The sequence below is a fragment of the Medicago truncatula genome, chromosome 3 (genome assembly GCF_003473485.1).
Source record: "Medicago truncatula cultivar Jemalong A17 chromosome 3, MtrunA17r5.0-ANR, whole genome shotgun sequence".
Lineage (NCBI taxonomy): Eukaryota > Viridiplantae > Streptophyta > Magnoliopsida > Fabales > Fabaceae > Medicago > Medicago truncatula.
In genome coordinates, this window is record NC_053044.1 from 18,559,572 (window position 1) to 18,585,077 (window position 25,506).

The window sequence follows — 25,506 nt, forward strand, 5'->3', positions numbered from 1 at the left end:
CTCGGTCTGAGTACCAGTCAAAGCAAAAACCCTACCTGTAACACCCCGTTTTCCCAACATAAAAATTTCATAAATTAATCAGAGTAAAACATCTTAAACGGAATGTTACACCTCTTTTCTTAAAAATCACAAATGGAATAATTAAATAATTATCCTTCAAATTTCAACAACGTAATAATTAACACTTTGCAGCGGAATTAATTTAACGACAATAAAAGCTTCAACAACATGTTCCAAAATTGATACATAAAGGAATGATAAACTTAGCAACAATTTCCCATCTCGTTACGTATCAGAGCCCTAAGACACTTGAGCCACCACTCCTCCTAATCTTTATTACCTGCAAGTTACCCATACGAAGGGCAACATTTTCAAGCAGAAGGGGTGAAATTTCACAAACAATAATAATAAGTATATAATTCATCAAATGCATCTAACAACTTAAACTCCATCGATTAGTAATAATAATTCTTTTAACGACTCCTAAACCATATCATGTACTCATCATATCAACAGTCATAACTTGATATCATAAACAACATCATAACAACATCATTTAACATCATAATCAACATCTTAATCATAATCATATAACATCATACTCATAGTTTGTATACAACATAATAACTTCATAATCAATGACATAAACAACGTAACAACATCATATTCATAGTTCATATACAACATAACAACATCATTAATTCGTATTAACATTCTCCACCAAGCACCTCATTAACAACTCATGAATAGAGGACAACTTAGCAACTATACGTAACATCATCATTTCATAATAATAATTATTTATCAAACATTCCATTAGCAATTCATGAATAAAAGACAACTTATCAACTTAACATAACCATCATCAAATACATTTAACAACTCATAGATAACATCACATAATCATCATCACAACATTCATAATCATCATCATGTAAAATCATAACAACCTCATATTCAACACCATAAACAGTCATCATAACATCGTAATCAATATCATAAACAACATCATAACAACATAATTCATCATATCATAAACATCTTCTCATAATAATATAAACGACACAACATAATCATCACATCATAATAATATAAACAACAACATATATTCAACAATAATGTTCTTACTTCTTTAACTTTAGTAACACTTACTAATTCAACCAACAACGACGACAACAACAAGATTCAACAACAACGACAACAACTCACTCAACAACGACGACAACAACTTAATCAACAACAACAACAACTCAATCAACAACGACAACCACAACTTAATCAACAGCAACAACAACAACTCTCTCAAGAACAACGACAACTACAATTATCCAATATATGTATATATTTCATAATCAACAAAATCATCAATAACATGGCAATTCAAACCAACGACAACGACTCATGCAATAACATGACGACACTTCTAAGACTCCTCAACAAATGCAACTATGCATGTGGTACCATATTCAGGGCCGAAGCCCTCACCGCTAATTGAATGGTTAAAGCATTCGTTCAGGACATAGGTCATCACCACTATTGAATGGTTAAAGCATTCGTTCAGGACATAGGTCATCACCGCTATTGAATGGTTAAAGCATTCATTCAGGACATAAGTCCTCACCGCTTTGAACAACAAGAGTTCCACCGCTTTGAACGACAAGGCGTCCCAGGGCCAAAGCCCTCACGCTTTTATGCTTATGCAACTGACTCCACTTGTGTATATCTACATACAACTCGACAATGCATATATGTATATATGACTTACGACTTCAGAATTCAACAACATGTATGGTTTTTAATTAAATGAAAGCATACATCACCGTCAACAACAAAATCATCACAAATCAGTCCAACCATTCCAGAAAAATGTACAATTAATAATAATCAAACTAATGCATCAAGTTCATTCAACATAGTATATGTTCACTTGGTTTCATACTCAATCATCTCCAAATTCACTAAACTTAACAACGGCAACATCAACGACAACGTAGACAACGACAACTGTGCATAAATAATTATGACTTACTCCACAACTTGGTCAACATCAACAACTTAAGACTCCAATACTTTGGAACGACATCTTACATCTTAGACCGACACATGCAGCTTAATCAATTTACAACAGCAACATAGGCAGCACATAAACATCTCAAGATATAACAATATCAAATGATAATCAACATCAACTTAAACATCTTATATAATCCACATAATGCATATACAAATATATCTCATTACTAACAACATCAAATCATATTATATCTGACTCACTCAACATCAACAGTACTATAATCAACCTCCATTCCTACCCCAAGGGTCAACTCACAACATGGGTTAAATACTCTTAAACACCTTAATTGAACTCATATTACTTCTAGTTTTGAGCCTTGGAATTATCCCATAAGTTTTGGATTAACTTAGAAATGGTTGTGCTGAATTTTCATAAGATTTCACTAAGACCTACTTGGAGTATTTCCATCATAACTCAAAAACTAAAAGTCATTTCAAGTCAAACCAAAGCCATTGGAAAGCTAACAAAATTATCTAAAACTTTCATGTTTATACCAAAGTCCAATTCAAAACAGAAATGTGTGAAAAAGACACAAGAACGCGAAATAAGCGAACTACTTACAGTAGCTGTTCGCTTACATCTCGCTTCCGGCTCGCTTAAGCGAACAGTCATCATTTCTGCATAATTTTTCACGGGTTTAAACTATTTTTCACCCCAAAACCCAAATTTTCATCCACCCAAACCCCAAATTTGATAGGAAACTTAACCTATGATTATTCCACAACCTGAACATCAATTCTTAACACAATTTCGATGGTTTTTACACTTTTCAATTCAAAAATCAATAATCAAAACCTAATCCCAATTATCCAACCTAAGAACAACAACATGTTAAATCACAAATTCAAAATTTATACACTATGATTACTGAATGTTAGCCTCACCCTTACCTTAGTTTTGATGAACAAACTCTTACACAATCAGATTCTCCCCATTTGGCTCTTCTCCTAGCTTTCTCTTGTTTTCTCCCAAAACCTCTGTTTGTACGTGAAACTGGTTCTGACTCTCAGTTTCTATTTTTCCAACCTATTGTAACCTCCAAAATATTCTTAACTCCTCTTAATTCTAATTTAAATCCCCAAACTCCAAAATAATTCTATTTCTCCACTTATTCTATTAAATAATGAAAATAACCATTTAATAAAATACACCACACCACAAAATCAACATAATTCATTTTAAAATCATATGAAAAACTTTAAATCAACTAAAAATAATTAAATAACAATTAGGGCGTTACACTACCAGTAGTCGGCGCCTTCTTAGGCTGCTTGCACTGAGAACTAATATGACCCTCTTCTTTGCAATTGAAGCACACAATATCATTATGCTTGCAATCAGCTAATGCATGACCCTTCTTACCACACTGGAAACATCTTTTTACCTCTTTCGGAAAAACATTGCTCTTGTGGCCTTTCTCACCACAATTAAAACAGACAATCTCAGCAGGAGCATTCTTCTTCTTAGGTCGCCTATCATCGACCATTCTCTGTTTGCCCTTATCAGCAGGAGCACTATAGGGCTTAGGGCGACTCTGCTGGCCCTTAGTCTTCCGCTCATTCACCATCTTGTAATGAGCCTTGGTATCTTCGTCATAAATTCTACAGCTGTTCACCAACTCGGATCTGTTGGTATCCAATTGCCCTCTTTATATCAAGCCGCAATCCATTCTCGAACTTGATGCACTTTGAGAACTCAGCAGTCTCAGCAGCGTAATGCGGATAAAAATTTGCCAACTCTACAAACTTGGCAGCATACTCAGTTACGGACATGTTTCCTTGCTTTAGCTCAAGTAACTCAATTTCTTTCTTCCCGCGAACATCTTCCGGAAAGTATCTGCTTAGGAACTCCCTCCTAAACAAAGCCCATGTCATAACAACACCATCTTGATCTAGGGTAGGTAGAAGACTAACCCACCAATCATCAGCTTCCTCAGCCAACTGATGTGTACCAAATTGCACCTTCTGAACTTCGGTGCACTGCATCACACGAAAAACTCTCTCAATCTCCTTAAGCCACGTCCGGGCTCCATCTGGATCATATCTTTCCTTGAAGGTAGGAGGATGATTCCTCATGAATGTCTCAAGCATCCTCGTCTCAGCATTCACCCCAGCATTAGGCTGATGTCCAATAGCTTGTGCTACAGTTTCTAGTGCAGCAGCAATCGCATCATCGTTCCTTCCAGCCATTCTGAGATTCTACACAACAGGTAATCAACAACATAAGATAGTAATACAAATATTACTAAGACTCGACACGACTCTTCTAATTGGCTAGACGAACCGACCTGCTCTGATACCAATTGTAACATCCCGTTTTCCCAACATAAAAATTTCTTAACATAAATCAGAGTAAACATCTCAAAACGGGATATCACATTTCACATAATCTAAAAACAGTTAAATAACGATTTAACTTCCAACAAAATATCTCAATCATCGCAGCGGAGTTAATTTCAAAAATCATAAATTGTCTTGGCACGTAGGCCCCATCATAATATCTCAAATAAACATCATAAAATGTCATAAATGAACACGTAAAGGAAATGAAGCATGCATATCAAAAACCTCATCCCGTTACGTATCAGAGTAACCTAGGACTCAGTGAGGCAAGGCCACTCACGACAGCACAACAGCAACCTACGCTCGATCACCTGCAAGTTACTCATACGAAGAGTAACGTTTCCAAGTAGAAGGGGTGAGATTTCACAAAACAATAATATTAATCAATATAATTCAACAATCATAATTAACATCATAAATCTTCAACATAAACATCTCATATCATCATAGCATCATAACATCATTCATCATTGACTCGACTATGCGACTATGCAACTTAGACCTCTTATATGCATGTGGTACCAATTCAGGGCATGAGCCCCCAACATTATTTTGAGCTAATGCTCCATCGTGGTGAGTACAAAGCTCCATCGTTATTTTGAGCTAATGCTCCATCGTGGTGAGGACAAAGCTCTAGGGCATGAGCCCCCAACAAATGTATGCTAATGCATGGACTCAATCTATTAAAACATCTTAATTATCATCTCATATATATACATTAATTTGGAGGTTCAATATCATCTTATTCATCTTACAATGACTCATGCAACTTGGTTAAATAACAATAGCAGCATAAGCAGTTCACAACAACATTATGACATCATATAGGGATATCAAATAAAAGCAAGCATCAACTCAATCATTCATTCATTAACATCTCAAGTAATGAAATTAATTCATTAAATCACATTATAATCAACTTAACAGTTCATAATAGCTTCACAGATTGCAGTTAACATCTTGTATAGGTCACATAACTACCTAAGGGTCCATCTCTAATCAATTCAAGCAACACAGATCACGACATTCTCACTTGCACTCAGTTCTGGAAGTGCTCGCGAGGCGAGAGCATCTGCTCGCCAAGGCGAGTACAAGCCAGAATCCCAACTAAAGTTGTTCTAAGCTAAACCAGGTTCAATCTCATTCTAAGTCATCATCTAATCTTTAATAAACATCTTTAGGCACTCAAAAGTATCTAAGGTTCAACTCAAAAGTCAAAATTACAGAATTCAACATGCTCTCTGGTCATGCTCGCTATGGCGAGTAAGGTTGTTCGCTGTGGCGAGCTACGACTTGTAACTCGCGAGGCGAAGGGAAATGGCTCGCGTGGCGAGCGATGAACTTCATCCCTCGCGAGGCGAGGATCATCGTTCGCGAGGGCGAGCGATGAATAAAGGCTCGGGCAGAATGCAGTTTTTCACGAAAATCCAACATATCACATGGTTTAAAGCCTAATTTCGATTCCAGAATTCATCCTATTCATAATCTAAGGTCAAAGGACGTTTTAAGCATCAATCTAACAACCTAACATCATTGGATCATCAAAATCACCTATTAAGCCTAATTTCATAAACTTTTTAATTCAATCCTAACTTGTTAATTTGATCATCAGAATCATAAGGATTAATACTATTGAATCATTAGTCTCACCCTTACCTTAATTGAAGAAATCGCAGCTCTCTCTCTGACTTCTCCCTTCTATGGCTTTTTCCTCCTTTTTCCAAAGTTTGATCGTACGTACAAAAATGTTTCTAAAACTAGTGTGCTCGTGATTTTCGGATATCAAACCATTAATTGATTTGAATCGTTAATCTTTGAACTCTCGATTTTTATTCGTGGGAAGGGAAAAAATGAGTAAAAACCCTCATCGAGACTTTGGATTCGGGGGTTGGTTACGCGAAGGGAAGGTGCTAGCACCCTAAGCGTCTACGGTATTCCGTAGGAACGTCTTACCTAATTTATCTTGTGCTAAATTCATTGCTTATTTGAAAATTATTACCTGAAAATCTAAGTGAAAGAATGGGGGGAGAAGAAGTATGTTTTTGGTTATTTTTATTTGATTTGGAAGGATAAAAATCCTATGCCTACATACCCTTAAAGAAAAGGGATCAAAACCAATGTAGTTTGTAACACCCCGTTTTCCCAACATAAAAATTTCATAACAATTATCAGAGTATTCAATAAATAACGGAATGCTACACTTCTTAAAAATCATAAATGAGATAATTAACTAATTATCTTTCCAAAAATCATCAACATATTAATTCAACTTTGCAGCGGAGTAAATTCATTAACATAGATAAGTCTTTGGCACGCAGGCCTCACTAAAACATCTCTTAAAATATCCAAATTAAAAACATAAGCATTACGTAAAGGAATAGAAAATAGCCACAAAAGATCCCATCCCGTTACGTATCAGAGCATCCTAAGACTCAGTGAGGAATAAGTCACTCACGACAGCAACACCAACAACCTATTAACGATCACCTGCAAGTTACTCATACGAAGAGCAACATTTCCAAGCAGAAGGGGTGAGATTTCACATTCAATAATAATAAGCATATAACTCAACAATTATATTTAATCAACATCAAATTATCTTAACATTCATTATAGATAATAATATATCATTTAACACTTCAATCATAGTTTGTATAAACAATTACAACTTCACAACTTATCAACATAAACATCTTTGACTCGACAAATGCGACTCCAACATTGACTATGCAACTTAGACCTTCTATATGCATGTGGTACCAATCCAGGGCATCAAGCCCTCAACGTGTTTGAGCGTAAATAGGCTCCAGGGCATCAAGCCCTCAACTTTATTTGAGCGTAAATAGGCTCCAGGGCATCAAGCCCCCAACAATGTAATGCTAATGCATGGACTCGACCTCTTAAACATCTTAAATCGACAACCTCTTATATAATCCAATAATTTGGAACTTCATCATCTTAATCAACTTAGACCGACTCATGCAACTTAGTTAAATAACGACAGCGACACAGCAGTATACAAAACCAGCATGACATAATAATATCAAATGCAAGTCAATCAACGTCTCAATTATTCACATATAATTCAATTAATGCATATACAATTATATCACAATATACAACATCAAATCATCAATTAACTTCACTCAACATTGCACATTAAATCCGTGTTTATAGCTATACTAGTTTCTACTTATTCATTTTTCTATAACCCTATGACATCTTGACAACAAGATCAGTTCTAAAAATCCTAATACAATTAAAGGTAAGCTCATGATATCATATTCTTTTTAGAGTATTCATATAATAAATGGATTCATAAGAAGTCACTAGATTGTAGAAATATAAGAGTATATTAATACATATAAATTTCTGTTCGTAGTAACTACTGAAACTTTGGCATGATATACTTTATATTCTAACTCCTAGCATCTCATGAAACAATCACTTGTACAATTAACAATTTGCAGATTTGCAGATGTAGTAGTTTTCCTACTCACCAACAGTCTAGAATTGCTTGATGAATAATTAGCAGTCCTGCTGGTATTAACAGATACTCGTTTCTACTATTAATTTCCGGTGCCAGGATCACAAGCAGATTATAAGTCAAGGGTTTCATACATATATGCTAAAATGTCACTACATTTTGTTTAATTCTTTTTTTACTTCACTAATTTGTCTACCATGTTACTTTGTTTTCTACGGTACGTATATCTATACCTATTCCCCTTTCTTTTTCAAACGGCTAACACTACAAACTATATATATAATACTCCTAAGCACATTATGAAGCTTTCCCCCATATTCCAGCACAATCAAACTACACAGGTTTAACACAGTATGTGAATACACTAGATTGATCTGCTAAATATTTAGTGTTTTCTGATATTGTTTTCACGAGCTACATCACCGTTACTATTTCTTTTCAAAAACCCTAACTTCTTTAATCATCAAAATCAAACAACAACAACAACCATGTTAAACCCTGTTTCAGAATTATACAACCTAATTCATCAGATCATTTATCTTCCTACAATCAATTTTAGTTTCAAACCCTAATTCCCGAATTCACAAAACTACAATCTACACCTGTTAAATTCAATTTTCAGAATCATACACTTAGAATTAGTGAAGGTTAGTCCCACCCTTACCTTGGAATTAATGATCGGCGGTCTCTCTCCCTCTTGGTTCTCCTCTTCTCTTGTTTTCTCCCTTTTTCTCCAAAAAGCATTGTCACGTAAAAACTTTTCTAAACCTAGTTTACTCCTTATATCTCTCCTCAATCAACTTTATCTTATTTCCTCTATTTCCACTAAACTCTTCTAAATTCCAAAACAGCCCCACATCTCAATATTTATTTTATTTTCTAATCTTATTCTATTAAATAATATAATAAGCCACTTAATAAATCACATAAATCGTATAAAGTGGACTCTAAACTCTATAAAATAATTAAAGAGGGCGTTACATAGTTCACCTAAAAAGTTTCTTTTTGGTGGGTTGGTTGATTTTAGATTTTAGAAAATGGTTTTAAGAAGGGATAAGAGGCCTCAAGGCATGAGATAAAATAAGGTGAGGTTGGTCAAATTTTAATTACAAGAAAATCAAGTCTATTATGAATATTAATTCAATGAAGCATTTGATTAAGAAAATAAAAGGAAAAAAACACTTGGGTTACAAGCCAAGGTTTATTAAGAAAATATTTTTTAAAGTTTTGCATATTTGACTTTTTGGGAAAAAAATGATTTTTTAGACTAATAGTAAAACTAGCGTAACGGCGTAACGTCACAAGATATAAACGTGAAGTGTCGGTGCATGTGTCGGTGCATGGTGTTATTACATCAATTCCTAGATACATTCTATGGTCTCAAAAGAAATATAATAGCAATAAATAAAACGCGCAAAATAAATTACATCAATTTCCTAATTATACACACTAAATAATACCAATAAAATTAAATGACTAAGTTAAACATGCATGAGATGATTCAAATATACTATATCAATAATATCATGAAAATAAAATAACAAAACAGTAAATAGACAATCAGCACAAAGTAAACATTTTTTTTGTAAGTGAAGGAGGTGCAGAAAGTAAAGACAGAGGCATAATTAATAAAACTGTAGTGAATTTTAAAAACAATTGGGCTTAAGCAAAAAAACGGTTCGGTTCGGGTTACTGGGCCATGGGCGGGTCGGTTAGACTCGTTCGGTTTGGGCTGATATAAATAGGGTGTAAGACCCTTTTTCTTTCATTTCCACAAAAATTTCTCTCTCTTCTTTCTTCTTCTCAACCGATCACTCTCTCCTTCCTCTCTAAAATATTTTCTAAAAAAAGACACAAGGAAGACGAACATTCATCTTTTCCGGTGAGTTTCGTCGCTCCAGTGTGGTGGTTTGCCGGCCCAACAGGGCGGCGCCGCCGCACCGGAGATGCGAAACTTCTCCGTTTTTCAAAATTTTTACATATTTAGATATCCTTTTTCTTGCTCTTTCCAAAAATCTACTTAGTTTTCACAAGCAAACAACCAAAACTTCTAGATCTAAGTTCAAATTTCGAAGATCGTTTTGAAACAAAAAGATACAAAAGGTCCGGAACCAAACTTTTAAACAAAGAAAAAGCACGAAATACATGAAAGGAAACCTTTACCTCTTTGGATCGGAGACAAATAAAAACGCGACGGAAAACTTCAATCTATCGAGCTTCCGGATTCGGAATACTTCAAACTTCTTCTACTCCTTTTCCTTTGTTACGGTTCCGATCTGTGTTGCTTAGATCCGGTCTGGCTTGAACTCGTGGTTGATTCACGACCGGTTGGGATTTGTTGTTGTTTCCGTCGATTTTGAATTGGAAGAAAAAGGATGCGTGATTATTGTGTAAAAGAAAGAAGCGAAAATAGTGTATGTTTTACTGGATTTTTTTGTTCATCACGTTCTTGAGATTCATGTGAATGTTCATGAGTTTTTTTGCGATTGGGAAAGTGAAGGGGGGATTAGGGTTGTTGATTTGCGGCTGCCGATTTGTCTGGTTTTTTCTTTGTTTGCGGCTAGGGTTTTTTTCCTTCTCTCTGTATTTTAGCAGGCTTGCTTTTATATCATTAGGGTTGAAGATAATAAGGAAATAACTACCGTGTTACTGGATTTGGCAACAAACATTTGACCCTATGAATTTGCCTAAAAATGAGGCGTACGAAGAAGAAAAGAAAAAAAATTGGACCCTTGCGGAAATTTTCGGACTTATTGACAATATTGGAAGAAAAAAAACGGAAAATAAACATTATTAAATATTAAAAAGTAACTAACTTTAAAAATTAAAATTAATAAAAGATGGAAGTTAGATAATGAAATAAAAAAGAAAAAAAAATGGGAGAGAAAAGGGCCCGCAATCGGAACAAAAATGAGGTATTTTAAAATACCTCTCTGCCGATTTTTCACTAAAAAAAAAACAGAGATTGATCAGAGTCAAACGACGCGCGTCAGTGGGACCTTAGGTCAAAATTTAGGGTATGACAGATGCCCCTATTTAAGTTTCTCCGTCACAGGGATTTACAAATGCCAACTTTGGAATACATGGGTCGAAGAGACTTAAATATTAAGTACGACAAACATACGAAAGGAAATACTGTCAGTTACCTTTACTGAGATAACGACAAACACACAAAAGGAAATACTGTCAGTTACCTTTACTGATATAACGACCAACATACGAAAAGAAGTACTGTCAGTTACCTTTACTGAGGTAACGACAAACACACGAAAGGAAATACTGTCAGTTACCTTTACTCAGATAACGACCATCATACGAAAAGAAGTACTGTCAGTTACCTTTACTGAGGTAACGACAAACACACGAAAGGAAATACTGTCAGTTACCTTGACTGAGATAACGACAAACATACGAAAGGAAATACCGTCAGTTACCTTTACTGAGATAACGACCATCATACGAAAAGAAATACTGTCAGTTACCTTGACTGAGATAACGACAAACATAGATAAAAGGCACATGCTTTCGGTACAAGGATAGCTCACATAAGGTACTAGGGAGCTGAAGTATATATTGAGACAAAGGCTACTTGATGGGACCTGCCCCTTGAAATAATTAGCGACAAACTTGAATCAAATATATTGAGGGTGACGCTTTTACAAGATGTACTGAAATGAGACACTAGGTAAAAATGCAACAATGCATGAATGATATTGGTATGCATGCTATGTATGCATGAATGAATGAACATGTATGAGGCACATATGACAATATAACGGTACGATTATTGAGGGATGATTGGGCAGGTCCAGAACTGAAATGGCCCGGTATCATAGTACAAACAACTCGGTAATCTTCATCGGGGATACCCTTACTGGAGATGAACCAAACACTGGCGGGATAAAGCCTAAAATCAAACCACTGGCCGGCGAACAACCCGATAATCAACCCAATGATGGTGATACGGCCCAATAATCGAACCACTAGCCGAAGTCACCATTTCAGAACTGAACGGATGTTCTCTTGCAAGCTCATACTTCGAATAGTCATTGCTTTTTCTTTGGTATATTAATTTTTGTGAAATCCCTAACTTTTTCCTGGACCGCCCTTTTGGGTTTTCAATCCACCGGGATGCTCTTTTTTGCCTAAGCCGCCCTTTTGGGTTTTCAACTTAGCGAGTTTTTTTTTTTTTTTTTTTTTTAGCAATGCCCATGTCCATGCTCTTGAATCGAATGTTGACACATGCTTCTACGATACATGAATTAAAGATAAAATGTTTGTCAATTTTGCTCTTTTCAAAAGAAAACATAAAGATTTTAAAAGAATTTTCAAAGTTTTTACTTCAAGTATTAACAGTAAAAATGGAGGAAAACTTGCACATAGAATAAATAGGAACTTCAAATAAAAGGCACAGGCTCAAATTGATTTAAAAGAAATGGTAACCAACCAAAGGCATGGCACCACAGATCACAAAGTTTGGAAAATGGTAATTAATATGGGGAAGGTACATTGAACATAATAACCATCATACTTCCTAACAACTTTGAATTCCACTGTTTAGATTGCTTCAATATCGAAGATCTTTTGACTGCTAAGGTGCCCCAAGTGAGTGATGCTTCATCTGATGCAGTTACTTGTCATAATCCTTAATTTTTGCATAGATCGCCCTTGCGGGTTTTCAATCTATCAGGATAATCAATCAAATTTTTTTGTCTCTAATTTTTGCCTGGACCGCCCTTTCGAGTTTTCAGTCCACCGAGACGCTCATTTTTGGTTTAGGTCGCCCTTTCGGGTTTTCGACCTACCGAGCTGTTCTTTTATACATATTTAGACAAAGTATTTCTTGACTGCATCAGAATTCACAGGACGAGGTAACTCCTCTCCATCCATGGTTGTAATAATTAAAGCACCACCAGAGAAAGCTCTCTTCACTACATAGGGACCTTCATAATTAGGTGTCCACTTGCCCCTGGGGTCTGGTTGAAAAGACTTGATACTCTTGACCACTAAGTCTCCTTCTTTAAATTCACGGGGACGAACCTTCTTATCAAACGCCTATTTCATCCTTGTCTAATATAGTTGTCCGTGACACAAAGCAGCCATGCGCTTTTCCTCAATCAAATTCAACTGATCGTACCTGTTCTGACACCATTCAGCCTCTGACAACTCAGCTTCCATCAAGACTCTCAAAGACGGGATTTCAACTTCTACGGGGAGTATCGCTTCCATACCATACACCAAAGAAAAAGGGGTTGCCCTTGTTGAAGTACGCACTGAAGTACGGTAACCATACAAAGCATAGGGTAACATCTCATGCCAGTCCTTATAGGTGACCACCATCTTCTGCACAATCTTCTTAATATTCTTGTTTGCAGCTTCGACCGCACCATTCATCTGGGGTCTATAAGGAGAAGAGTTATGATGCTCAATCTTGAAATCATCACATAATTCCTTCATCATCTTATTGTTCAAATTCGTACCATTATCCGTGATGATCTTGTTAGGGACACCATAGCGACGACATATGATATTGTTCTTGATAAACCGGACCACCACTTGCTTGGTCACATTGGCATAAGAAGCCGCTTCAACCCACTTGATGAAGTAGTCAACGACCACTAGTATGAAACGATGTCCATTGGAATCTTTTGGTTCGATCCGACCAATCATATCAATGCCCCACATAGAGAACGGCCACGGAGACGAGATAACGTTGAGCATAGACGGTGGTACATGAATCTTATCCGCATAAATCTGGCACTTGTGACACTTCTTGGCATAGTGATGGCAGTCAGCATGCATCGTTATCCAGTAGTAGCTTGCTCTCAATGCTTTCTTAGCCATTGAATATCCACTAGAATGGGTCCCGAATGAGCCTTCATGTATCTCATGCATTAATAAATCTGCTTCTCGTCGGTCCACACATCTGAGCAAAATTGAATCAAAGTTCCTTTTGTACAAAACATCTCCACTTAGAAAGAAGTTACCAGACAATCTTCTTAAAGTTCTCTTATCTTTACGGGATGCCCCAGGAGGGTACTCTTGAGTTTGAAGAAACACTTTAATATCATGAAACCACGGCTTATCATCGAAAACTGCTTCGGCTGCAAACACATAAGCAGGCCTATCAAGGAATTTGACACTGATCAGCGGCACGTCGTTGCCACGATTCACTTTGATCATTGAAGATAAAGTAGCTAGGGCATCTGCCATTTGATTCTCATCCCGAGGAATGTGGTGCAGCTCCACCTTGTTGAAGAAAGTCAACAGACGTCTTGCATAGTCTCTGTAAGGTACCAAACCATCATGGTGAGTTTCCCATTTTCCTTTGATCTGGTTAATAACAAGAGCTGAATCTCCATATATGTCAATATTTTTAATCCTCAAGTCAATGGCTTCTTCAATACCCATGATGCAAGCTTCATATTCTGCAATGTTGTTCGTGCAATCAAACCGGAGTCTTGTAGTGAAAGGAATGTGAGTACCCTTTGGAGTAAGGATAACCGCCCCTATTCCATTACCATAGACATTAACGGCCCCATCAAATATCAAACCCCACTTAGAGTCTGGATCAAGACCTTCACCAAACAATGGTTCGTCACAATCTTTCATCTTTAAATACATGATCTCTTCATCTGGAAAATCAAACTTGATAGGCTGATAATCTTCAATTGGTTGATGAGCTAAATGGTCAGCAAGAATACTACCTTTGATGGCTTTCTGAGTGCGGTAGACAATATCATATTCGGACAATAACATCTGCCAACGAGCAATTCTTCCTGTTAAAGTCGGCTTCTCAAAAATGTACTTGATCGGATCCATTTTGGATATCAACCAAGTAGTGTGATTAACCATATAGTGACGAAGACGCTTAGCAGCCCATGTCAAAGCGCAACAGGTTTTCTCAAGCATAGAATATCGGGACTCACAATCAGTAAACTTCTTACTCAAGTAGTAAATGGCATGCTCTTTCTTTCCAGTCTCGTCTTGTTGACCCAACACACAGCCCATAGAATCTTCTAACACGGTCAAGTACATGATCAAAGGCCTCCCTTCGACTGGAGGGACAAGAATCGGAGGTTCTAACAAATACCCTTTAATGCTATCAAAAGCTTTTTGGCAATCTTCTGTCCAAACGATCCCTTGATCTTTACGGAGTAACTTGAATATCGGCCCATACGTGGCAGTCATATGAGAGATGAATCTGGAGATGTAGTTTAACCTTCCTAGAAAGCCCCTAACTTGTTTCTCTGTCCTCGGAGCAGGCATTTACCTGATAGCTCTGACTTTGTCGGGATCTACTTCAATACCCTTCTGGCTGACAATAAAACCCAAGAGCTTGCCGGATCTAACACCGAAGGTACACTTGTTAGGATTCAAACGGAGTTTGTACTTTCTCAACCGTTGAAACATCTTCAACAAATACTCAACATGTTCTTCTTCAGTGCCTGATTTGACGATCATGTCATCCACATACACTTCAATCTCTTTATGTATCATATCATGGAATATTTTAGTCATGTCTCTCTGGTAAGTGGCACCAACATTTATCAACCCAAACGGCATTAATAAGTAGCAGAAAGCGCCCCAAGGCGTGATGAACGACGTCTTTTCTCTATCTTCTAGAGCCATCTTGATCTGGTTATACCCGGAGAATCCATCCATGAAGGAGAATACCTTGCATCTAGCAGTACTATCAACCAATACATCAATGTGAGGTAAAGGGAAATCATCTTTCGGACTAGCTTTCTTCAAATCCCGATAGTCAACACACATTCTGACCTTACCATCTTTCTTTGGAACGGGCACTATGTTGGCCAACCATTGAGGATATTCGGAGGTAATCAAGAAACCTGCGTCAATTTGCTTTCGCACTTCCTCTTTGATCTTGAGAGCCATATCTGGATGAGATCTTCTTAACTTTTGCTTGACTGGAGGACACTCGGGCTTCAAAGGTAAACGGTGTTCCACAACATCATGGTCTAACCCCGGCATGTCTTTGTAGGACCATGCAAATATATCATCATACTCTCTGAGAAGCTCAATTATCTTTTTCTTGACAGACGCCTCCAACGATGCTCCAATCTTAATTTCTTTTTTATCATCCTCAGTGCCCAGGTTGATTAACTCTATTTCTTCCTTGTGAGGCTGAATGGCTTTTCTTTCTTGCTCTAACATCCATCGGAGCTCATCGGGAATCTCTTCATCCTCTTCTACCCAAGCCTCGTAAACTGGGAACTCAAAGTTGGGAGGCAGCTTAGGGTCACCATGTTCAACGGGCTCATGTATGTTTAGTCTGCATATGATTCATGATTGATTTTTTAGTAAGATAGTGAATGCAGACCTTTGAAATTGATTTTTTTTTTTTAATAGGAAAAGAGAACAAGTTTTTTTTGGTTTTTTGTATTACCATTTTTTCCAGAAAAAGCACTAAAATATAATAACGGCCGTGACAGAAACGACAATTTTCATTAATACTGAAAACACACTCAAAGTAAAAACAAACCCTGCAAGATTTCACTTTCGTCTGAGGTAGGACGAAAGGAGTTTTCTTAAAAAAAACAAAAAGACAAACACATTACTTAGAAAGAGGTATCGCAGAAGGGATGTCAACAGCAATCCAATTGCAGCAGTTTCCACCAGGAGTCACAAAGTCAGGTGCCACCTCTTCTGATTGATCTTCCAAGATTGCATTAGTCTCAGGTGGCGCATTAATGAATCCAGCACTGTGAAAGGTACCCCTAGTTGGGTCGAACATCATTTGCTTATTGCCGGAGAAACCCAGACCTTTTTTGTGCTTGTTCTCGGGCAACTGTACTAACTTCCCCCAACCTTCCGCTTTTCCTTCTTGAATTACTCTCTGAGCATCCTTTAGAGAGGCCATGCATGTTTCACCTCTTGTAGTACCACTTTCAACCGAAAGCCCCTGGAATGATGTTCCATCCGAACTTTCACCACCAATGAAGGAAAAAGACAACAAATGGCTAACCAAAAGAGCTGATTCCCCACTCACTGTAACAAGCTTTCCACGACTCACAAACTTTAGCTTTTGATGAAGGGTGGATGTTACTGCCCCGGCTTCATGAATCCATGGTCTACCAAGTAAACAGCTGTAGGAAGCTTGAATATCCATTATCTGGAATGTAACTTTAAACTCTTGGGGCCCAATAGTGATAGGTAAATCTACTTCTCCCCATACCGTCTTCATGGATCCATCAAATGCCCTTACTGATACGCAACTAGGCCTAATAAATCCATCTGAATATGTCAATTTATCAAAGGTTGTCTTCGCCATCACATTGAGGGAAGAACCGGTGTCTATCAAGACATTGGACAAAGAATCTGTTTTGCACATAACAGAGATATGCAAGGCCATATTATGATTTTTCCCCTCCACTGGGAGGTCTTCATCACTGAAACTCAGATTGTTGCATGCCGTCACATTTCCAACAATGCTCCCAAATTGACCCAAAGTCACATCATGGTCTACGTAGGCTTGATTCAAAACTTTCATCAAGGCATCCCTATGAGCATCAGAGCTTGTCAATAGTGACATGATAGAAATCTTTGATGGAGTCTGCAATAACTGATCCACTATCTTATAATCACTTTTCTTGATCAGCTTTAAAATCTCATCATTATCAGTTCCACTAGGTTGAACCACACTCTTACCCTTGCTAGGATCCGGTACTAGCACGGACTCTATCACCGGAGCTTTCTTCTTTGCTTGCACAACAGCCGGAAGAATACGTCCACTTCTCAGAATTTGACTATTCTCCGCAATGTTACTCACGGAAGTTGAGGGACTCAAGGATATCTCTTTACCATTCTCTATGCTTGTAGGTTCATAGTTATACGGCATGGCGTTTTGAGAGAAAAACGGCTTGGGTCTTGGTACACAAATCACAAGAGGAGTGACGACTGGCTTGGAATTGTCCTTGAACACTGGAGTAACACCGTTAATTGGCTTCGCACTATCCTTGAACACAGGGATTACAACACAAATGCTCTTGTCCTCCCTTGTGACAACCAGCTCTCCTCGATCCATTAGCCCATATAACTCTTATCTGGCACCTAACCGGAAAGAACTGCAATCTATGACTCAGGGTGATAAGGAATCTTTCAAGGAATATGCTCAGCGCTTCGTTCAGAAATCTGCTCAAATCCGTCCGCCTCTGGATGAAAGGGAAGTGTCCGATCTATTCTATGAGACTCTGAGCCCTTTCTACTCAGAGAAGATGCTTGGTTGTGCTTCACAAAAGTTTACCGATATGGTAGATATGGGTGTGCACATTGAAGATTGGGGCCGTAAGGGACGTGTGAGTAAGGATGGTGTTTCTTCAGGTGGTTCATCTAATGGTAATAGGAAGTTCGGAAATGGGTACTCAAAGAAGAACGCTCAAGAGGTTGGCATGGTGGCCCATGGCGGATCCCAGCCTGTATATCCCAGCTACCCCTATGTTGCTAACATTCCACCACCTACCCTAGCTCCACAAAACCCAAACTATCAACTACAAAGGCCTCAAACACCCCATCCATATTATCCACCACTATATCAACCACAACCTTATCAGCCACAACCGTTTTATCAGCAACCATACTATACCCCACCACCACAGCCACAACAGCCTCGCCCTCGAGCTCAACAACAACAGCCTCGCCCTCAAAGAAACCAATTTCCCCCTACCGCGGATAGTCTTTAACTCTTTATGCACCGCCTCAAACTTTTCTTCCAAGTTTCCCACCCTATCATCACCAGCCACACTATTGGAGTGATAAACTTGATCTTCTTCTTGATGAGCAGCATGAACGAGGGGTCCAGCACAGGTCATAGTGGCCTGAGGAAAAGGCTGGCCGGACTGATAAAACGGTGTTTGTTGCTGACCAAAAGGGAACTGCATTTCCGGTGCATTATGACGAACACCTTCATTATTTGCGAGTGGCATGCCCCACGGATAGCCTGGCGGCATATGATATTGAGGAGGGATAGAAAAACCAAGAGAGCCAGCAGGACGAAGCCCTGAATTATACATGTTTGTCATATCACCAGAGGAAAACTGATTCACCAAAGGCTGTGTAGTACCAATAGTTGCAGTAGAAATTGGCTGGGTCACCGGAGAACCAGCAGGCTGAGAGACTTCAACATCTGCCCGAACAGTCTGAACAGCTTTTGCTTGAGAGGCTTGTGCCTGTGCGGCCATCATGTCCATCATCATTGCAGTTATCTTCTCCATACCTTCCTTGAGGCTACTAACCTCTTCCCTAAGGTCATTGTTCTCTTGCTCAGTAGCTACCATTTTCTTTTTGATGTATGCTCGAGTATGGTGAACACGGGTAGGTCTCTACTGAATACGTCGGGCCACCTTTGCTTTTCTCCTGAGGCAGAAATGAGGAAAGTATGAGACTTGGCTTTGACACTTTTTATGAATGCAATATGATGCATGATATGCTATATGCCAGAATATGCAATTTTTATATTTTTATCGAAGGACCTATAGAAGCAATTTTGTAAACATATCAACCTAAACAATTCATATAAAAAAACAAAGTTGATTACAAGATAATTCCCTTTCTAACAACAAAGCCAAAGGATAGACTTTCAAAGTAAACAAGATAATTCCCTTTTAACAAACTGAGCCAAGGGATAGACTCCAAAGTAAATAACAGAAAACTAGAAAATAACATAAAAAGAAAACAAAACGGGGAACCCTCAAGCTCCTAGAGTAGACTACTCCTCGGAATTTGAATGCGGACCGTCAAACACATCCATGGAATCCATACGCTGTTTCTTAGTGATATGCTTTTTAAGCAACCTGTCCTTCTCTTGGAGTAGATCATCTCTGTCGATCATTTGTTGCCTCATCTTGAGGATTTCACTGTCTCGCTTCCTTATTACTTCATCCCTATCTTCCATCATGACCATGACTTCATCATACTTCCTCTTCCAAGTGGCAACTTCTCGGTCTTTGTCAGCCAATTCTTCATGGTATTCTCCCATAGTTTTAGAGGGCAGAGGTAAGGAGGATGATGGAATGGTTGCGGATACGAGCTTTGGTACCGCGTATGGCATTTGATTTTTGATAGCCTGACTGATGACCCACTGATTATAAGACCCATGCGTAAAATCGTCCCTTTTTCCCAATTGATTCCTGTTAAGCCTGTGAATACCATTCCATGCTTGCACAAATTTCCCTCTAATGCCTAAGGGATCATCCTTATTGTAGTAAAACTCCTCAGTTAGCGCAAGGCCACTTGGTTTAGTTTTCATTGGGTATCCTAACTGTCCCTTTATCCCAAATCGGATGGTACCAAACTATATCAGTTGGGGTCAGGGCCATGATTTTTTTAGACCAAGGGAGACGTTCATGGTTGGCTATGAAAGGACGGGGGAGGTAAGAGACAAACCACTTGTAGAGTAAAGGTGCACAACAAAGTATAGTCCGATCATGAATGGAATGGTAGGTGTTGGCTAAGAGGGTAGGGACAGGGTTCTTGGTCAGAAAGACTTTGATAGCACGAATATCAACGAAATCGGGGATGTGTGGGAAGAGTACCAGGCCATAAATGAGCAGGGCTAGGACAGAGTAAAAAGCATAGTTGGTGCCTGCTTCCTCAAAAAAAGATGCTTGATTGTAAAGGAAATCGGCGGAGAACCCTGAGATTCCTTTTTTGATGGTGAGATTATCTTTGATGACGGAGGCTCCAAGGTGGAGGGCTTTTGCAATGGTTGAGCATTTGGGATCGGGTTCAAGACCACTAAAGGGTACTTCATTAAGCACAGGTAGACCGACCAAATGGGAGTAATCTTCCAAGGTCTGATACTCTGGAAAAGTAAAACAATGACAATGACAGTCGTAAAATTGAACCAATGTCTCCAAGACTCCTTTTGTGATATCTGTCTAGAGGATATTAAGCAACTTCCCATGACGTTCGAGGAAATCATCCTGACTAGCTATCTTCCTTCCTAGCTCCCTTAACTTGGACACATCCGGACTCTGGAAATAATAACTCCTAGTGTTTCTTCTAGGAATCTCCATCTATGATGTTTACAAAAAAGAATCTCTATAAGTCCTTCGATCTTTTTTTTTATAAATTTTTTTATGAATGGATGCATGCATGCATGCATGATTATGATGAAATATATAATGAGGTTAAGTCCACATGTTGGAGTCAAAGGTAACAACGCCATTTGGTAAGGACTATGGTTTCAAATATACCTATATCACGGGTTCTGCCAAGTTCCCAGAGTCATCAACCACTGACGAACACTGTCGGGTTACGGAAATACTTCCGTTCCAATGATGTTCGTAAGGAAGTCTCGTCTGAGTGTAGTATCGCGTATCAACTAAACCAAGATTACTCAAGGCTAGCCACCGCACTACGCCCTAAAAGGCCAAGATGGGTTAAGGGTTACTAAAGGTCCTCAACTTTTAGCGGTCACTTGAAAATAACATGCCAAACACGAATACTCATGCCAACATAGTATATTCCCAAGATTCCTGAGTTGAGTGGGGTTATCACATGTGCAGAAACCAAAATTCACTCTTGGCGTAGCACTATGATTATACCACCGTCCTATCCTAGTATTTCTCTCAAGTCTGGGTGATAGACTTATCTCACCACTCACGTAATAAGGTAAAGTATTTACAAAGCATAAACAAATAATAAAGCACAAAAATAAAGGAAGGTAAGGTGGGTTTAACCTGCGTGGAATTTAAGTCCCCAGTGAAGTCACCATTTCTGTTCTCGTGATTTTCGGATATCAAACCATTAATTGATTTGAATCGTTAATCTTTGAACTCTCGATTTTTATTCGTGGGAAGGGAAAAAATGAGTAAAAACCCTCATCGAGACTTTGGATTCGGGGGTTGGTTACGCGAAGGGAAGGTGCTAGCACCCTAAGCGTCTACGGTATTCCGTAGGAACCTCTTACCTAATTTATCTTGTGCTAAATTCATTGCTTATTTGAAAATTATTACCTAAAAATCTAAGTGAAAGAATGGGGGGAGAAGAAGTATGTTTTTGGTTATTTTTATTTGATTTTGAAGGATAAAAATCCTATGCCTACATACCCTTAAAGAAAAGGGATCAAAACCAATGTAGTTCACCTAAAAAGTTTCTTTTTGGTGGGTTGGTTGATTTTAGATTTTAGAAAATGGTTTTAAGAAGGGATAAGAGGCCTCAAGGCATGAGATAAAATAAAGGCGAGGTTGGTCAAATTTTAATTACAAGAAAATCAAGTCTATTATGAATATTAATTCAATTAAGCATTTGATTAAGAAAATAAAAGGAAAAAAACACTTGGGTTACAAGCCAAGGTTTATTAAGAAAATATTTTTTAAAGTTTTGCATATTTGACTTTTTGGGAAAAAAATGATTTTTTAGACTAATAGTAAAACTAGCGTAACGGTGTAACGTCACAAGAAATAAACGTGAAGTGTCGGTGCATGTGTCGGTGCATGGTGTTATTACATCAATTCTTAGATACATTATATGGTCTCAAAAGAAATATAATAGCAATAAATAAAACGCGCAAAATAAATTACATCAATTTCCTAATTATACACACTAAATAATACCAATAAAATAAAATGACAAAGTTAAACATGCCTGAGATGATTCAAATATACTATATCAATAATATAATGAAAATAAAATAACAAAACAGTAAATAGACAATCAACACAAAGTAAACATTTTTTTTTGTAAGTGAAGGAGGTGCAGAAAGTAAAGACAGAGACATAATTAATAAAACTGTAGTGAATTTTAAAAACAATTGGGCTTAAGCAAAAAAACGGTTCGGTTCGGGTTACTGGGCCATGGGCGGGTCGGTTAGACCCGTTCAGTTTGGGCTGATATAAATAGGGTGTAAGACCCTTTTTCTTTCATTTCCACAAAAATTTCTCTCTCTTCTTTCTTCTTCTCAACCGATCACTCTCTCCTTCCTCTCTAAAATATTTTCTAAAGAAAGACACAAGGAAGATGAACATTCATCTTTTCCGGCGAGTTTCGCTGCTCCGGTGTGGTGGTTTGCCAGCCCAACAGGGCGGCGCCGCCGCACCAGAGATGTGAAACTTCTCCGTTTTTCAAAATTTTTACATATTTAGATATCCTTTTTCTTGCTCTTTCCAAAAATCTACTTAGTTTTCACAAGCAAACAACCAAAACTTCTAGATCTAAGTTCAAATTTGGAAGATCTTTTTGAAACAAAAAGATACAAAAGGTCCGGAACCAAATTTCTAAACAAAGAAAAAGCACGAAATACATGAACGGAAACCTTTACCTCTTTGGATCGGAGACAAATAAAAACGCGACGGAAAACTTCAATCTATCGAGCTTCCGGATTCGGAATACTTCAAACTTCTTCTACTCCTTTTCCTTTGTTACGGTTCCGATCTGTGTTGCTTAGATCCGGTCTGGCTTGAACTCGTGGTTGATTCACGACCGGTTGGGATTTGTTGTTGTTTCCGTCGATTTTGAATCGGAAGAAAAAGGTTGCGTGATTATTGTGTAAAAGAAAGAAGCGAAAATAGTGTATGTTTTACTGGATTTTTTTGTTCATCACGTTCTTGAGATTCATGTGAATGTTCATGAGTTTTTTTGCGATTGGAAAAGTGAAGGGGGAATTAGGGTTGTTGATTTGCGGCTGCCGATTTGTCTGGTTTTTTCTTTGTTTGCGGCTAGGGTTTTTTTCCTTCTCTCTGTATTTTAGCAGGCTTGCTTTTATATCATTAGGGTTGAAGATAATAAGGAAATAACTACCGTGTTACTGGATTTGGCAACAAACATTTGACCCTATGAATTTGCCTAAAAATGAGGCGTACGAAGAAGAAAAGAAAAAAAATTGGACCCTTGCGGAAATTTTCGGACTTATTGACAATATTGGAAGAAAAAAAACGGAAAATAAACATTATTAAATATTAAAAAGTAACTAACTTTAAAAATTAAAATTAATAAAAGATGGAAGTTAGATAATGAAATAAAAAAGAAAAAAAATGGGAGAGAAAAGGGCCCGCAATCGGAACAAAAATGAGGTATTTTAAAATACCTCTCTGCCGATTTTTCACTAAAAAAAAAACAGAGATTGAGCAGAGTTAAATGACGCGCGTCAGTGGGACCTTAGGTCAAAATTTAGGGTATGACAACTAGGTTTTTTCTTTTTATACCTCCTCCTAATATCTTATCTTATCTCACTTTCTCCCCCAAAACTCTTTAAAATCTCAAAACAGCCCTTAACTAAATATTTTATTTTATTTTCAAATCTTATTTTATTAAACAAAAAAATAAGTCTCATAACCTCATAAAAATCGTCACATCACATAACTCATCTAAAATAATCCAAATCATCTAAATCGTCATAAATCATCATAATTCACATAAATCACACATATATTATATAAATATAATATAACTCGTCTAGACTCGATTAAATAATTAATTAATCAAAAGTGGGCGTTACACACACTCTAACCATAAATTGTTCCAATAAAATTGACTTGCATGCTCAATGTCCCGCATTGCTCCATCAAGTTCAGCATGAAAGGCATCCGAATTACATGTGTTCTCAGAATCTGCATCATGGTTCCTTAAAACGCCTCCGCATGCAGATGATTAAGCGGTAGAGGAACCTTCTGAGGGATAAAACCGCAAGTGCACGGTTCTATCGAAGTAGGAAAATAAGAGTATCGTTCCGACAGGGATTTATGAATTCAATTATCTTTTAACAATGATTAGAATTAAAGTATAGAAAGTAGAAAGTTGTATTTTTGTATAATTAAAAGAAAATAATAATAAAAGATAAAAGCCTTGGGATTATTGGTTCATCTAAATGACAAGTCCTTCACAGACCAAACTATAAGCTTATAACTTTATGTTAGACCTAATTTCTCAAGACAGTTTCTCTTTTGTTCCTCTAGCAACCAAGCCTATTTCGCTGACTTGATTACTATTAGATTTTGGTTCCTCTAACAACCAAGCCTATTTCGCTGACTTGATCATTATTAGTTCCCTTGAAGATCGAAACTATATGTCTCAAAGATTGTAAAGACTATTTCGCTGCCTTTACAATCTTTGTCTAAATTCACTTGTTCGAATATCAAAGCTCCACTTTCGTTTTATGAATTGATATCTGAGATGATGGATAAACAATTATCAAACCCTCCACTTTCGTTTCCACAGTTTGATAATGGTTGATCCATGTTAAAGCGGTGAATTTAGATAAGAAATTAGGGTTACATAAGATTAAGGCTTAGAGCTTGGTTTGATTAGGATTATGTCATTTAGACTTATCCAACAATCCCAAGACAAAGAGAAGTCTACTCACTAACATTCATTGTAGATATGGAGAAGAAGAGAGAAAACATAAAAGTAAATAACAAGAAAGTAAAAGAACTTTTATTAGAAAGACAATTGTCACATATTGTATTCCAAGAAAAGATGAATATTTGTGACGGATAGCTACTCTATTTATAGCATACATTCGACTTAAAATCTAAGCAATTACATTACTGGAATGTTCCACAAGAAACTGCGGGCTAAAATAGAGTAGCTTAAAATCTAAGCAAAAGCAGCAAAAGTGACTCTGAAGGGTGGCACGGCCGTGC

General features: G+C 37.5%; 1 protein-coding gene across 1 annotated transcript; it reads right to left on the reverse strand.

Moving 5' to 3' along the window:
- Positions 1-15,172: 15,172 nt before the first annotated feature.
- On the reverse strand, positions 15,173-17,951 carry LOC120579536 (uncharacterized). Its single transcript, XM_039831956.1, has 3 exons — positions 16,486-17,951; positions 15,330-16,199; positions 15,173-15,251 (listed from the first exon to the last, which is right to left on the reverse strand). The coding sequence occupies exons 1-3, from the start codon at positions 17,949-17,951 to the stop codon at positions 15,173-15,175; spliced, it is 2,415 nt and encodes an 804-aa protein (XP_039687890.1).
- Positions 17,952-25,506: the final 7,555 nt, after the last annotated feature.

Bases quoted from the DNA above. Each gene is read 5' to 3' on its own strand.
- LOC120579536 (XM_039831956.1), bottom strand. From the start codon at position 17,951: ATGGATCGAGGAGAGCTGGTTGTCACAAGGGAGGACAAGAGCATTTGT. The intron at 16,200-16,485 runs GTAATGTGTTTG...AATCATATGCAG, and splicing joins TCTGCGATACCTCTTTCTAA to ACTAAACATACATGAGCCCG. The intron at 15,252-15,329 runs GTATTTGTTGAA...CTTCGGTGTTAG, and splicing joins ACTGAAGAAGAACATGTTGA to ATCCGGCAAGCTCTTGGGTT.